Genomic DNA, 14,706 nt, shown 5'->3' with positions numbered 1-14,706 from the left:
CCCTAGTTTGGGCAAATTCATGGTGGAGGGAGCCTCTAAAAACCCCAGTTTGGACCAATTCATGGTGGAGGGAGCCTCTAACCAGCCCAGTTTGGGCAAATTCATGGTGGAGGGAGCCTCTAAAAAACCCAGTTTGGACCAATTCATGGTGGAGGGAGCCTCTAACCAGCCCAGTTTGGGCAAATTCATGGTGGAGGGAGCCTCTAACCAGCCCAGTTTGGGCAAATTCATGGTGGAGGGAGCCTCTAAAAAACCCAGTTTGGACCAATTCATGGTAGAGGCAGCCTCTAACCAGCCCAGTTTGCACAAATTCATGGTGGAGGGAGCCTCTAACCAGCCCAGTTTGGACCAATTAATGGTGGAGGGAGCCTCTAACCAGCCCAGTTTGGACCAATTAATGGTGGAGGGAGCCTCTAAACAGCCCAGTTTGGGCAAATTCATGGTGGAGGGAGCCTCTAAAAAACCCAGTTTGGACCAATTCATGGTGGAGGGAGCCTCTAACCAGCCCAGTTTGGACCAATTAATGGTGGAGGGAGCCTCTAAACAGCCAAGTTTGGACCAATTCATGGTGGAGGGAGCCTCTAAAAACCCCAGTTTGGACCAATTCATGGTGGAGGGAGCCTCTAACCAGCCCAGTTTGGGCAAATTCATGGTGGAGGGAGCCTCTAAACAGCCCAGTTTGGGCAAATTCATGGTGGAGGGAGCCTCTAACCAGCCCAGTTTGGACCAATTAATGGTGGAGGGAGCCGCTAAACAGCCCAGTTTGGACCAATTCATGGTGGAGGGAGCCTCTAAAAACCCCAGTTTGGACCAATTCATGGTGGAGGGAGCCTCTAAAAAACCCAGTTTGGACCAATTCATGGTGGAGGGAGCCTCTAACCAGCCCAGTTTGGACCAATTAATGGTGGAGGGAGCCTCTAAACAGCCAAGTTTGGACCAATTCATGGTGGAGGGAGCCTCTAACCAGCCCAGTTTGGACCAATTAATGGTGGAGGGAGCCTCTAACCAGCCCAGTTTGGACCAATTAATGGTGGAGGGAGCCTCTAACCACCCCAGTTTGGACCAATTCATGGTGGAGGGAGCCTCTAAACAGCCAAGTTTGGACCAATTCATGGTGGAGGGAGCCTCTAAAAACCCCAGTTTGGACCAATTCATGGTGGAGGGAGCCTCTAACCAGCCCAGTTTGGGCAAATTCATGGTGGAGGGAGCCTCTAAACAGCCCAGTTTGGGCAAATTCATGGTGGAGGGAGCCTCTAACCAGCCCAGTTTGGACCAATTAATGGTGGAGGGAGCCGCTAAACAGCCCAGTTTGGGCAAATTCATGGTGGAGGGAGCCTCTAAACAGCCCAGTTTGGACCAATTCATGGTGGAGGGAGCCTCTAAAAAACCCAGTTTGGACCAATTCATGGTGGAGGGAGCCTCTAAACAGCCCAGTTTGGGCAAATTCATGGTGGAGGGAGCCTCTAACCAGCCCAGTTTGGACCAATTAATGGTGGAGGGAGCCTCTAAACAGCCCAGTTTGGGCAAATTCATGGTGGAGGGAGCCTCTAAAAAACCCAGTTTGGACCAATTCATGGTGGAGGGAGCCTCTAACCAGCCCAGTTTGGGCAAATTCATGGTGGAGGGAGCCTCTAACCAGCCCAGTTTGGGCAAATTCATGGTGGAGGGAGCCTCTAACCAGCCCAGTTTGGACCAATTAATGGTGGAGGGAGCCGCTAAACAGCCCAGTTTGGACCAATTCATGGTGGAGGGAGCCTCTAAAAACCCCAGTTTGGACCAATTCATGGTGGAGGGAGCCTCTAAACAGCCCAGTTTGGGCAAATTCATGGTGGAGGGAGCCTCTAACCAGCCCAGTTTGGACCAATTAATGGTGGAGGGAGCCTCTAAACAGCCAAGTTTTGGGAAATTCATGGTGGAGGGAGCCTCTAACCAGCCCAGTTTGGACCAATTAATGGTGGAGGGAGCCTCTAAACAGCCCAGTTTGGGCAAATTCATGGTGGAGGGAGCCTCTAAAAAACCCAGTTTGGACCAATTCATGGTGGAGGGAGCCTCTAACCAGCCCAGTTTGGGCAAATTCATGGTGGAGGGAGCCTCTAACCAGCCCAGTTTGGGCAAATTCATGGTGGAGGGAGCCTCTAACCAGCCCAGTTTGGACCAATTAATGGTGGAGGGAGCCGCTAAACAGCCCAGTTTGGACCAATTCATGGTGGAGGGAGCCTCTAAAAACCCCAGTTTGGACCAATTCATGGTGGAGGGAGCCTCTAAAAAACCCAGTTTGGACCAATTCATGGTGGAGGGAGCCTCTAACCAGCCCAGTTTGGGCAAATTCATGGTGGAGGGAGCCTCTAACCAGCAGAGTTGTGGGAAAGCAGGGTGGAGGGAGCCTCTAACCAGCAGAGTTGGTGGAAATCAGGGTGGAGGGAGCCTCTAACCAGCAGAGTTGGGGGAAATCATGTTGGAGGGAGCCTAGTATTAGCAGAATTGTGCAACGCTTATGGTGGATGAGTATGAGGATGCGGAGGAATTGGAGAGGTTGAGTACAGACATGGAGTTTCATGTTGGGGTGCTTTACACAGGTGGGCACAAAAATGAAGGCTCTATCCAGTGGTGGTTCATTTTTATCAAAGTGAGCCGGTCGGCACTCTCAGCTGACAGACGGGTGCGCTTGTCAGTGATGATGCCACCGGCTGCACTGAACACCCTCTCAGATAGGACGCTGGCGGCAGGACAGGACAGCACCTCCAAGGCATATAGGGCAAGTTCAAGCCACAGGTCCAACTTCGACACCCAATACGTGTAGGGCGCAGAGGGGTCGGAGAGGACAGGGCTGTGGTCGGAAAGGTATTCCCGCAACATGCGCCTATACTTCTCACGCCTGGTGACACTAGGACCCTCCGTGGCGGCACTTTGGCGAGGGGGTGCCATCAAGGTGTCCCAGACCTTAGACAGTGTGCCCCTCGTTTGTGTGGACCGGTGAGAACTTGGTTGCCTACTGGAGGAACTGCCCTCCCTGCCGCCAACGTCACATGCTGGAAACATCTCCATCATATTCTGCACCAATTGCCTGTGGCAAGCATTGATGCGATTGGCCCTCCCCTCTACCGGAATAAAAGACGAGATGTTGTTTTTATACCGGGGGTCAAGGATAGCAAAGATCCAGTATTGGTTGTCCTCCATGATTTTGACAATACGCTTGTCGGTTGTAAAGCACCCCAACATGAACTCAGCCATGTCTGCCACAGTGTTAGTTGGCATGACTCCTCTGGCCCCACCGGAAAGTTCAATCTCCATTTCCTCCTCATCCTCCATGTCTACCCATCCGCGCTGCAACAATGGGACGATTCGAAGTTGCCCGGAAGCCTCCTGTATCACCATCACATCATCGGACAACTCTTCTTCCTCCTCCTCCTCCTCCTCCTCCTCCTCCATTAAACGCAGTGAAGCGGACAGATGTGTGGACCTACTCTCCAGCTGTGACGGATCGGATGCTATCCCTAACTCCTCTGTGTGATCTGAGTTATCCCTGATGTCAATCAGGGATTCTCTCAGAACACACAAGAGCGGGATTGTAAGGCTCACCATCGCATCCTCAGAGCTCACCCTCCTTGTGGACTCCTCAAAGACCCGTAGGATGTCACAAAGGTCTCTCATCCATGGCCACTCATGGATGTGAAACTGAGGCAGCTGACTTTGTGGCACCCTAGGGTTTTGTAGCTGGTATTCCATCAAAGGTCTCTGCTGCTCAACCACTCTATTCAACATCTGAAACGTTGAGTTCCAGCGTGTGGGGACGTCGCACAAAAGCCGGTGTTGTGGCACATGCAGGCGTTGCTGGAGAGATTTTAAGCTAGCAGCGGCTACTGTCGACTTGCGAAAGTGGGCGCACATGCGCCGCACTTTCACCAGTAGCTCTGGAACATTGGGGTAGCTCTTTAGGAAACGTTGCACCACTAGGTTGAAGACGTGGGCCAGGCATGGAACATGTTGGAGTCCGGCAAGCTCCAGAGCTGCTACCAGGTTCCGGCCGTTATCACAAACGACCATGCCTGGGCCCAGGTGCAGCGGCTCAAACCATATTGCCGTCTCATCGAGGAGGGCATCCCTCACCTCGGAGGCAGTGTGCTGTCTGTCCCCCAAGCTGATCAGCTTCAGCACAGCCTGCTGACGTCTACCAACGCCAGTGCTGCAACGTTTCCAACTCGTAGCTGGGGTCAATCTAACAGCGGAGGAGGAGGCGGTGGCGGAGGAGGAGGCGGTGGCGGAGGAGGAGGCGGTAGAGGAGGAGGAGGAGGGGGGTGTTCTTCTCGTGTCCCTGCCAGGAATGTTAGGCGGGGAGACGAGGTACACCGGGCCAGTTTGGGAAGCAGTCCCAGCCTCAACTACATTCACCCAGTGTGCCGTCAGTGAAATGTAGCGTCCCTGTCCGCATGCACTTGTCCACGCGTCGGTGGTCAAGTGGACCTTTGTGCAAAGCGCGGAACTAAGGGCCCGCCTGATGTTGAGTGACACGTGCTGGTGCAAGGCGGGGACGGCACACCGGGAGAAGTAGTGACGGCTAGGGACGGCATAGCGAGGTGCCGCAGTTGCCATCAGGTCCAGGAAGGCGGGAGTTTCAACAAGCCGGAACGCCAACATCTCCTGGGCCAGCAGTTTAGCGATGTTGGCGTTCAAGGCTTGCGCGTGTGGGTGATTAGCAGTGTATTTCTGCCGCCGCTCCAATGTCTGAGAGATGGTGGGTTGTTGTAAAGAAACGCCTGATGGTGCCTTTGATGGTGCAGGAGAAGGAGATAAGACAGGACCAGGGGAGGATGAGGTAGAAGTCAACAAAGTGGCGGAGGCAGATGAAGTGGTGTCCTGGCTCGTCCTCTGTAGTGCATCGCCAGCACAGTCAGCAGTGGCAGTGGCAGAGGCAGAGGCAGTGGCAGAGGCAGTGGCAGTGGCGTGAACGGCAGGCGGCCTTTGTCCTGCCGTTGCTGCCTGCCACTGATTCCAGTGCTTGGATTCCAAATGACGGCGCATTGAAGTGGTGGACAGGTTGCTCTTCTCAGAGCCCCTAATCAATTTCGAGAGGCAAATTGTGCAGACAACACTATATCTGTCCTCGGCGCATTCCTTGAAAAAACTCCACACCTTCGAGAAACGTGCCCTCGAGGTGGGAGTTTTTCGGGGCTGGGTACGAACTGGAACATCTTGGGAGATTCCGGGTGTGGCCTGGCTTCGCCTAAGCTGCTGACCTCTGCCTCTGCCTCTAGCTACCCTTTTTGGTGCTGCACCTGCCTCAACATCCACACTACTTTCCCCGCTTGACATCCCCCCTGTCCAGGTCGGGTCAGTGTCCTCATCATCCACCACTTCCTCTTCCAACTCCTGTCTCATCTCCTCCTCCCGCACAATGCGCCGGTCAACTGGATGCCCTGACGGCAACTGCGTCACATCATCGTCGATGAGGGTGGGTTGCTGGTCATCCACCACCAAATCGAACGGAGATGGAGGAGACTCTAGTGTTTGAGCATCTGGACACAGATGCTCCTCTGTTAGGTTCGTGGAATCGTGACGTGGAGAGGCAGGTTGAGGGACAATGAAAGGAGCGGAGAACAGCTCTGGGGAGCAGGGACAGTTTGGGTTATTGTTCTGTAAAGCTTCGGAATTTTGGGAGGAAGGAAGACAAGACTGTTGGGTAATAGGAGGAGAGGAGGCAGAGTCTGACTGGCTGCTGGACAATGTGCTGTAAGCGTTCTCTGACAGCCATTGCAAGACCTGTTCCTGGTTCTCGGGCCTACTAAGGTTTGTACCCTGCAGTTTAGTTAATGTGGCAAGCAACCCTGGCACTGTGGAGTGGCGCAATGCTTGCTGCCCCACAGGAGTAGGCACGGGACGCCCTGTGGCTTCACTGCTACCTTGCTCCCCAGAACCATTCCCCCGACCTCGCCCACGGCCTCGTCCACGTCCCTTTCCGGGAGCCTTGCGCATTTTGAATTCCTAGTTAGAAATTGGCACTGTATACCAGTAGTAAAAATTGTGGGTGCACGTAACCCCAATATATTCTTTGAATTACCAGTCAGAAACTGGCACTATATGGCAGTAGCAAGAAATGAGGGTATTTATAACCCCAATATATTCTTTGAATTCCCAGTCAGACAATGGCACTGTATACCAGTAGTAAAAATTGTGGGTGCACGTAACCCCAATATATTCTTTGAATTACCAGTCAGAAACTGGCACTATATGGCAGTAGCAAGAAATGAGGGTATTTGTATTCCCAATATATTCTTTGAATTCCCAGTCAGACAATGGCACTGTATACCAGTAGTAAAAATTGTGGGTGCACGTAACCCCAATATATTCTTTGAATTCCCAGTCAGACACTGGCACTATATGGCAGTAGCAAGAAATGAGGGTATTTGTATTCCCAATATATTCTTTGAATTCCCAGTCAGACAATGGCACTGTATACCAGTAGTAAAAATTGTGGGTGCACGTAACCCCAATATATTCTTTGAATTACCAGTCAGAAACTGGCACTATATGGCAGTAGCAAGAAATGAGGGTATTTATAACCCCAATATATTCTTTGAATTCCCAGTCAGACAATGGCACTGTATACCAGTAGTAAAAATTGTGGGTGCACGTAACCCCAATATATTCTTTGAATTCCCAGTCAGACACTGGCACTATATGGCAGTAGCAAGAAATGAGGGTATTTGTATTCCCAATATACTCTTTGAATTCCCAGTCAGACAATGGCACTGTATACCAGTAGTAAAAATTGTGGGTGCACGTAACCCCAATATATTCTTTGAATTACCAGTCAGAAACTGGCACTATATGGCAGTAGCAAGAAATGAGGGTATTTGTATTCCCAATATATTCTTTGAATTCCCAGTCAGACAATGGCACTGTATACCAGTAGTAAAAATTGTGGGTGCACGTAACCCCAATATATTCTTTGAATTCCCAGTCAGACACTGGCACTATATGGCAGTAGCAAGAAATGAGGGTATTTGTATTCCCAATATATTCTTTGAATTCCCAGTCAGACAATGGCACTGTATACCAGTAGTAAAAATTGTGGGTGCACGTAACCCCAATATATTCTTTGAATTCCCAGTCAGACACTGGCACTATATGGCAGTAGCAAGAAATGAGGGTATTTGTATTCCCAATATATTCTTTGAATTCCCAGTCAGACAATGGCACTGTATACCAGTAGTAAAAATTGTGGGTGCACGTAACCCCAATATATTCTTTGAATTACCAGTCAGACACTGGCACTATATGGCAGTAGCAAGAAATGAGGGTATTTGTATTCCCAATATATTCTTTGAATTCCCAGTCAGACAATGGCACTGTATACCAGTAGTAAAAATTGTGGGTGTATATAGCCCCAATTCTATTGCTAGGGGACTTGCAGGGTATTTCTGAGGTGAAGGTGGGGGGGCACACCGTTGGAACGGGTATCGGGGTATATATCGGGTATACGGGAATACACTGACAGTGTATTCCATTCAGGATCCGCGGAAAGCTGGGTTGCGGCGATTGAGCCCGTCAGTGCCACGTTACACTGACAAGCTTCTCCCTGGAATTTAGCTCTTACAAGAGCTGTTGTGGTTGTCTTCTCCTTCCTATCCTAGCCTGTCCCTGCCTACCCAGAATCTAAGCCCTAGCTAGCTGGACGGAAACCTCCGTCCTCGGTGAATTGCAAGCTCAGAATGACGCGAACCTGGGCGGCGCTGTTCTTTTAAATTAGAGGTCACATGTTTTCGGCAGCCAATGGGTTTTGCCTACTTTTCTCAACGTCACCGGTGTCGTAGTTCCTGTCCCACCTACCCTGCGCTGTTATTGGAGCAAAAAAGGCGCCAGGGAAGGTGGGAGGGGAATCGAGTAATGGCGCACTTTACCACGCGGTGTTCGATTCGATTCGAACATGCCGAACAGCCTAATATCCGATCGAACATGAGTTCGATAGAACACTGTTCGCTCATCTCTAGTCAGGACATAACTGAATGGTGGAATGGAATACAGAACACTACTGGAATCTGAAATCTACTTTTTCCTGGACCTGATTTACTATTTCTCTGAAGATCTAGTACATCTATAATGCTACTTATGTGGGTGTTCTCCAAGTAGATGTCAATGTACTTATAATGATTCCATAAAATATAGCCCTTTCTACTGCTAGCAGTAAACCTAGTTACTCTCGGTGTGATGAATACCGTTTTCTAGGTTGTAAATGTGTTCTATTGACTGCAGAGACTGATAGGATTAAGAAGATATTCATTCAGATTAGCTTTGTAATGTTGTTTTTAGTAAATACTGATATTCTTAGCAAAGCAAAAAAAAGCATCTTTTCCTAGAACTAAACCTTTGAGCTGTTTCTCTGTTATGTCTTCTGGAAATGTATAAATAAACTAATAACTGTGTTACCATTAACCTTGTAATGTCCCTACGCAGCCTGGCTGTTCAGTGCGTGCTGACTCTAGGGACGAATAAATAGTAATGCCAGTTGTCAAGTTATTCATACATTTCCAGGAGGAACACATAACACATATAAGAAAATATTCTGCAGAAATATTACTTCTCGAGGAATACCAGTATTTACTATAACAGGCAGGGTAAAGACTGGGTAACACTTAGCTCTATTGCTGGAAGAAAGAAATAAAATGTCCAGATGTTACACATTAGTCAGTAGTAAATTTTGATACTTTTACAAATATTGCATTTTTTTGTCTTGCTGTTTGTTTGTTTTTGTCTTTTTAACATTTGCTGGCATTTTTGGCTTATGCATCTTCTCAAACATTTTGTTATAGATTTGTTTATAAGAAAAAACACCATAGAAGTGGCGTAAATGACTTGCAGGGTTGTAGCAGACTTGCACCTATTGTAAGGGCATTGGGAAGTGCACCTAATTTATGATGAATTAAATCCAAGAAATTAAATTTTTTGCCAAATCTATTTTATAGAGGGTATTTGCCAGAATCGTACTGACCCATAGAATACAGGTGACATGTCCTTTTGCCCGCACAATGAATGCTATAAAAACAAAGCCTGTAGAAATATAACAAAAACACTGTTTTTCTCCAATTGCACCCAATTCTGAATTTTTCAACAAAATTCCCAGTACAGTGTACGGATAATGAAATGGTACCATTACAAATTACAATTTGTCCTGCAAACATTAGGCCCTCATATGGCATATGTAATACAAGGAGTCTAAAATGAAAAAAAAATAAAAAAAAAAAAATCAAAAAATGCCTGCAGTGGGAAGGGGTTAATGAATTCACCCTATGTGTGCACTAAAAACCAGCCAAATTGACACCAAAATTGCTAGCGTTACTGATGGTTTTTATACATTAAAAGCCTCAGTTTGATTTAACATCAATGTTAACATAGATCCATTTTCTTACTTTGTAACTCAGTTTGCATTTGCTGAACCAAGTTGTTGAGTTTTTCTAAGTATAAAGGAAGGTCATGCCGAAGCATTTGTCTCAGGCTGCTCTGCTTCCACATCTGGTGAAATGCTTTTGGTCCATACTGTAAGATTTCAGCTATCTCCTGGGACACTTCCCGAGGCCACCCAGCTGCTTCATGGAGAAAATTATATTTTTGCACCTGCAAAAGTCAGATTAGAACATCAGGAGAATTGAATGAAGCGACACATTAGAAATCTCCAGTACTGTGCTCTGTTAATATCCCCTTATCCAGGCCAGATTATCTTTGACAGATTTCAGTTTCACCATATAGTAAATATAAATTCCATTTTATATGAGACTATTAGTCGGGATGGGGATTTTCCATCATATATTATAGCAGCTGCATATCAATATCCTAATGCCATCTGTATTTTCAACCAGTGATAGCTCTGGAAATAATACAAAAATAAAAGAGAATTTCCTCTTTCATATGACATCAAAAGTAAGTTTATATGTTTTATAAAACAACTGAGCTATAACTGTTTGGAATGACCTTCTCCTACCTTCATGTTCTCTACATGTTACAAAGCCCCGTACTTCAAGCCTGTACTCTATACACAGTAACATTTAGTGAGAGGCAGGAACAGCTCTCAATACAGAGGCAAGGGAAGAGTGAAAAAATACAGGATCTCAAAGGAAGGATCCACAATTTTTTAATAAAGTATATTACAAAATGTATTAATGACACTAATACAATAAAGTTGTCCAAAAGTTTAGTTACACTTTCAGCCTACATGGAGTAAAGCAACCATTTCTGTAGTATAGTAGAAAACCCCAGGTATGAAACAACAGAAGAGATGTTGGTATACTAACCGATGTGTCCTTGCTTACCTTTCATTAATTATATCTGGAGATGTGTGACACTGGGCCATCTTTTTATTTTAATGGAGTTGTCCCATCTCAAGGATCTTATCTATACTGGTAGCTAATGTAAATTAAAGACTTTTCCTAAATATGTTGCTTTAGAAATTATGCTCTGTTCTCCTGCTATGTGATCTGCAAAGGGACCAAATATGGAGAGGAATCTAATGCAGATGCCCACCTCAAATTACATATAAATATTCATATATTTCTGATCTGTAGAGGTGTGAACAATTCTGTGAATAAAGCCACTGATAAGGTAGCCGATTCCCGGGTTGACAATGAAGATATAGATAAAGTACAAAGTTTCTCCAGTGCTCCCATTAATGTGCATGGGAGAGTAAGGCTGGTTGCACTTGACCATGTGCTTCCAGCTGGCCGTGAATTAAAGGGGTTGTCCCATCACAAGGATCCTATCTATACTGCTAGTTTATGTGGATTTAAGACTTTTCCTAAATACATTGCTTTATCAAAACTGCTTTGTTTGGCCGCTATCTTACTTTATTCACTTCATTGTTTACATTTCATTTCTATGGCCCTTGGGATTATCTGCTCATTTGTCAAGTGATGTAGCTGCCTGCTCTCAGGGGAGAGGAGGGGGTTGGGAGTATTTCTGAGATGTTTGTGTCTTTTAAGTAGCAGAGCTTCTCAGAGAGCTCCGGGATTTCTGAGCTCTTATCAGTTGGTTTAATTGAATTTGGCTGAGAAGGGCTGAGATAGGGAGTCCGTTACCTCTGTATGTAATGCAAACTGACTCAAATCCAGCTCTGCTACATCAGCTTCACACTGTGGTAATTCATTTACAACCAATGCCGTGCAAGTGAAACTTCGCCCACCTATGTACCGAGAAAAGCCTGCAGGTTAGTGAACAAGCGTCAAGGGAATACCCCTTTAAAAGCACGGACAATGCACGAGGGAAATGTGGATTTCTCCTGTGTACTGGCTGTGCTTCAACGACCACTTTCATTAAATGAATAGGAGTCACGGAAGCAAAGGCTGCGAAACAGGACAGGAATAGGACCGGTTCTATATTTTGTGGCTCGGAGTGTCGGCCCCCACGGCCCACAGAAATGAATGGGTCAGTGTGCTATACATGAAACACACAGATAGCACACTGATCACAGCCATGATCATTTGCAAGGGTGGGGTGTATTTGTATCCACCAAGGGTGACAAACTCCTTTTTACCTTATGCTCAGGATTGGTAACCCCACCAATCAGAAATTTATTCTCTACAGGAAAAATATTTTTCAAGGCATAACCCCTTTAACCATGTCTTTATTTGGTGCAAACATATACCCATGTGTAGGTGACTACATTTAATTTGTACTGTACACTATGGGGAAATTCATTATTGATCTTCAAATTTATCATTCACTTGCTCCTTTTTGCCCCCCTTATTTGTGTCATGCTCATTACTTTTAGCTTTTGGCACAAAATTCTTCCCACATGTGCTGCATCAGAACCTGAAGAAGTCCCTTTAATGAACATTACTAAAAATGAGTTAACAGTAAAATTTTCTAGGTTCGATATTCGTTTCAAGTAGCCCCTCAATATTCGACTACTCGAATCAAATATTGAACCCTATTATAGTCTATGGGGGGAAAATGCTCGTTTCAGGGGTAGGCAACATTCGATCAAATTATACTTACCAAGTCCACGAGTGAGTTTCGGGCTGGATCCTCCGTGCAGTCTTCTCCTTGCAGCGTCCCCGCGGCGTCTTCTGGCTCTTCATTCACTCTGCCAGGCATCGGGCCTGGGCAGAGCCGACTGCGCATGCCCGCACTACAAGCGGACATGCGCAGTTGGCTCTGCCCAGGCCCGATGCCTGGCAGAGTGAATGAAGAGCTGGAAGACACCGCGGGGACGCTGCAAGGAGAAGACTTCTAAAGGTAGGAGAAGAACCAGCGTTGATTGTCCGACTGTATAGCATTCGGCCAATCAATGCAGGTTCTGCATTGAACTTTTACATTCGAACAGCGAGTGGTACTCGATCGAGTACGAGTATTTCGAATACCATAGTATTCGATCGAACACCTACTCGATCGAGTACTACTCGCTCATCTCTAAACATTACAGCACTCTGTACATGGGAAGTGTCTGCTGCCATTATGCTGTTACTGTTACATATCACAGCAGTTATCTGCAGCCAGTCTGTTACTACTACCTCCTGTCTGGTCAAAAGCCTTAGAGTGCATTCACACTGAGTAAACGCTAGCTTATTCTGAACGTAAAACACGTTCAGAATAAGCGGCGTCTAAAGCAGCTCCATTCATTTCTATGGGAGCGGGGATACGAGCGCTCCCCATAGAAATGAATGGGCTGCTTCTTTCACTCCGTGCAGTCCCATTGAAGTGAATGGGGAGTGCCGGCGTGTACGCTCCGGCATGAGCAGAGCTTGCCGTATACGCCGGCACTTCCCATTCACTTCAATGGGACTGCACGGAGTGAAAGAAGCAGCCCATTCATTTCTATGGGGAGCGCTCGTATCCCCGCTCCAATAGAAATGAATGGAGCTGCTTTAGACGCCGCTTATTCTGAACGTGTTTTACGTTCAGAATAAGCTAGCGTTTACTCAGTGTGAATGCACCCTTAGAGTAGCTCCTTCTACCTGCACAAATGGACTTGTTTTATCTCTATTAGTTATGTGATTATTTTCTTTAATCTTTACTGTTTCTGGGGTGACATTGCTCTTTAAAATCATTGATTAGTATTCTATGTCATTATGGACTTTATTTAGTATCTTCAAGGAGAAATCACATAATCTTATATGTCCTTTTGCAGTTCAACTAAGTATAAAATACCCTTGACCTAAAATGGCTTTCTAGACATCCTGCAGCAAATACGTGGTAGCAAGATCTAGGTGTAGCAAACACACACATATTATGTCTAACTGAATCATTATTGTCAACTTATTGACTATGAAAATAGTTACTCAACCACAAGAGAGGTTCCAGTCTCAGACACATGTCCCGCAGGACTTCCTCTTCTGAGTACATGGTGGTCAGGTTACAAGAATGCCCTTTCTTACACTAGTACTTCATAGAAGTCTGGGGGGATGAGTCAGTAATGTATTATCAATTCCTAGAATCCTTTTCTTTTAACCATAATTCAGAACCCAATCCAAAAATGTCTTTGCTCAGCCCCTTCTCTTTTTAAAGTGCACCTCCAATTGGAAGACAACATTTTATAAATTAATACTGCAGGTGACTTTAAGAAATGTTGTAAAATATCTTGTTAAAGAAATCTGCTTTTTTCTCCATTAACAGTCTTCTCTCCTCATTGTCCTCACTCAGACTGTTTATTTACATAGAGTTCTTCTCCACATTCAACTCTATGGAGAGGGGAGGGGGTAAGGAAGAGGTTGTTAATTTACAGTCTCATTCTATGCAGTGTGTGCCCATGCAGCAGTTTACGACCACATATAAAACTTTTTTGTACCAAGGATAGCCCATTCAATAGTTTTAGGAGTGCAGGTCTCTGATGACACAAAGTAGGCACAACATATTGGGCACTGAAATGGCATATTTCTATAAAAAGTTAAATTTTTAATTTATACATTAATTTTTGTGAAGTTCTCTTGGGCTCAAAATGATAATGCCCCTTGATAAATTCCTTGAGGGGTGTATTTTCTAAAATGGAGTCACTTTTTGGGTCTTTCCATTGTTCTAGTACTTTAGGGGCTGTGCAAATAAGAGATGGCACCCGAAAATTACTCTAGCAAATACTGCCTTCAAAAAGCCAAATAGTGCTCTTTCCATTCTGAGCCCCAACCAAAACCATGTATGACAGAAATTGTGTAACAAACTTTGGGAGCTTTTTCTCCTTTTTTTTTTTCTTGTGAAAATGAAAAATAGTGGGCTACATTGACGGTTTTTTGGAAAACAAATGTCCCTATGTTAATAAAATCTGTGAAACAGATGGTGACTATACCCCTTGATATGTTCTGTGAGGGATGTATCTAAAACAGGGTCACTTTTGGGGGGTTTCAATTGTATTGGTACTCTAGGGCTTCTGCAAATACAACATGGCACCTGAAAACTATTGCAGTAAAATCTGCCCTCCTAAAGCCAAATAGTACTCTTTCCATTACAGAGCCCCACCGTGTGCCCATACAGCAGATTATACCCACATATGGGTGCTTTTTCTCTTTTAACCCCTTGTGAAAATGAAAAGTTTGGAGATAAAGTGATGTTTTAGCAATTTTTCATTTACACATCCTAATGTTAATAAAATGTGTGAAACATCTGTGGGGTCAAAAAGCTCATTGTGGTCACTTCTAGATGATTTCCATTATATTGATACTCTAGGGGCTCTGTAAATAAGACATGGCAGCTGAAAACTATTCCAGCAAAGGCTAAGGCCCCGCATAGAAG

General features: G+C 45.7%; 1 protein-coding gene across 1 annotated transcript in view; it reads right to left on the bottom strand.

Moving 5' to 3' along the window:
* LOC142217247 (uncharacterized) overlaps positions 1 to 14,706 on the bottom strand; it is a 188,602-nt gene that overhangs the window by 17,258 nt on the left and 156,638 nt on the right. Inside the window, exon 64 of the mRNA XM_075285441.1 lies at positions 9,405 to 9,609. Within this exon, the coding sequence (XP_075141542.1) occupies positions 9,405 to 9,609 (205 nt within the window). The remainder of the gene's footprint in view (positions 1 to 9,404; positions 9,610 to 14,706) is intronic.

The sequence above is a fragment of the Leptodactylus fuscus genome, chromosome 8, assembly GCF_031893055.1.
Source record: "Leptodactylus fuscus isolate aLepFus1 chromosome 8, aLepFus1.hap2, whole genome shotgun sequence".
NCBI lineage: Eukaryota > Metazoa > Chordata > Amphibia > Anura > Leptodactylidae > Leptodactylus > Leptodactylus fuscus.
Note: the sequence above shows the minus strand (reverse complement) of the source record. Positions and strands in the feature narration are given on the sequence as shown.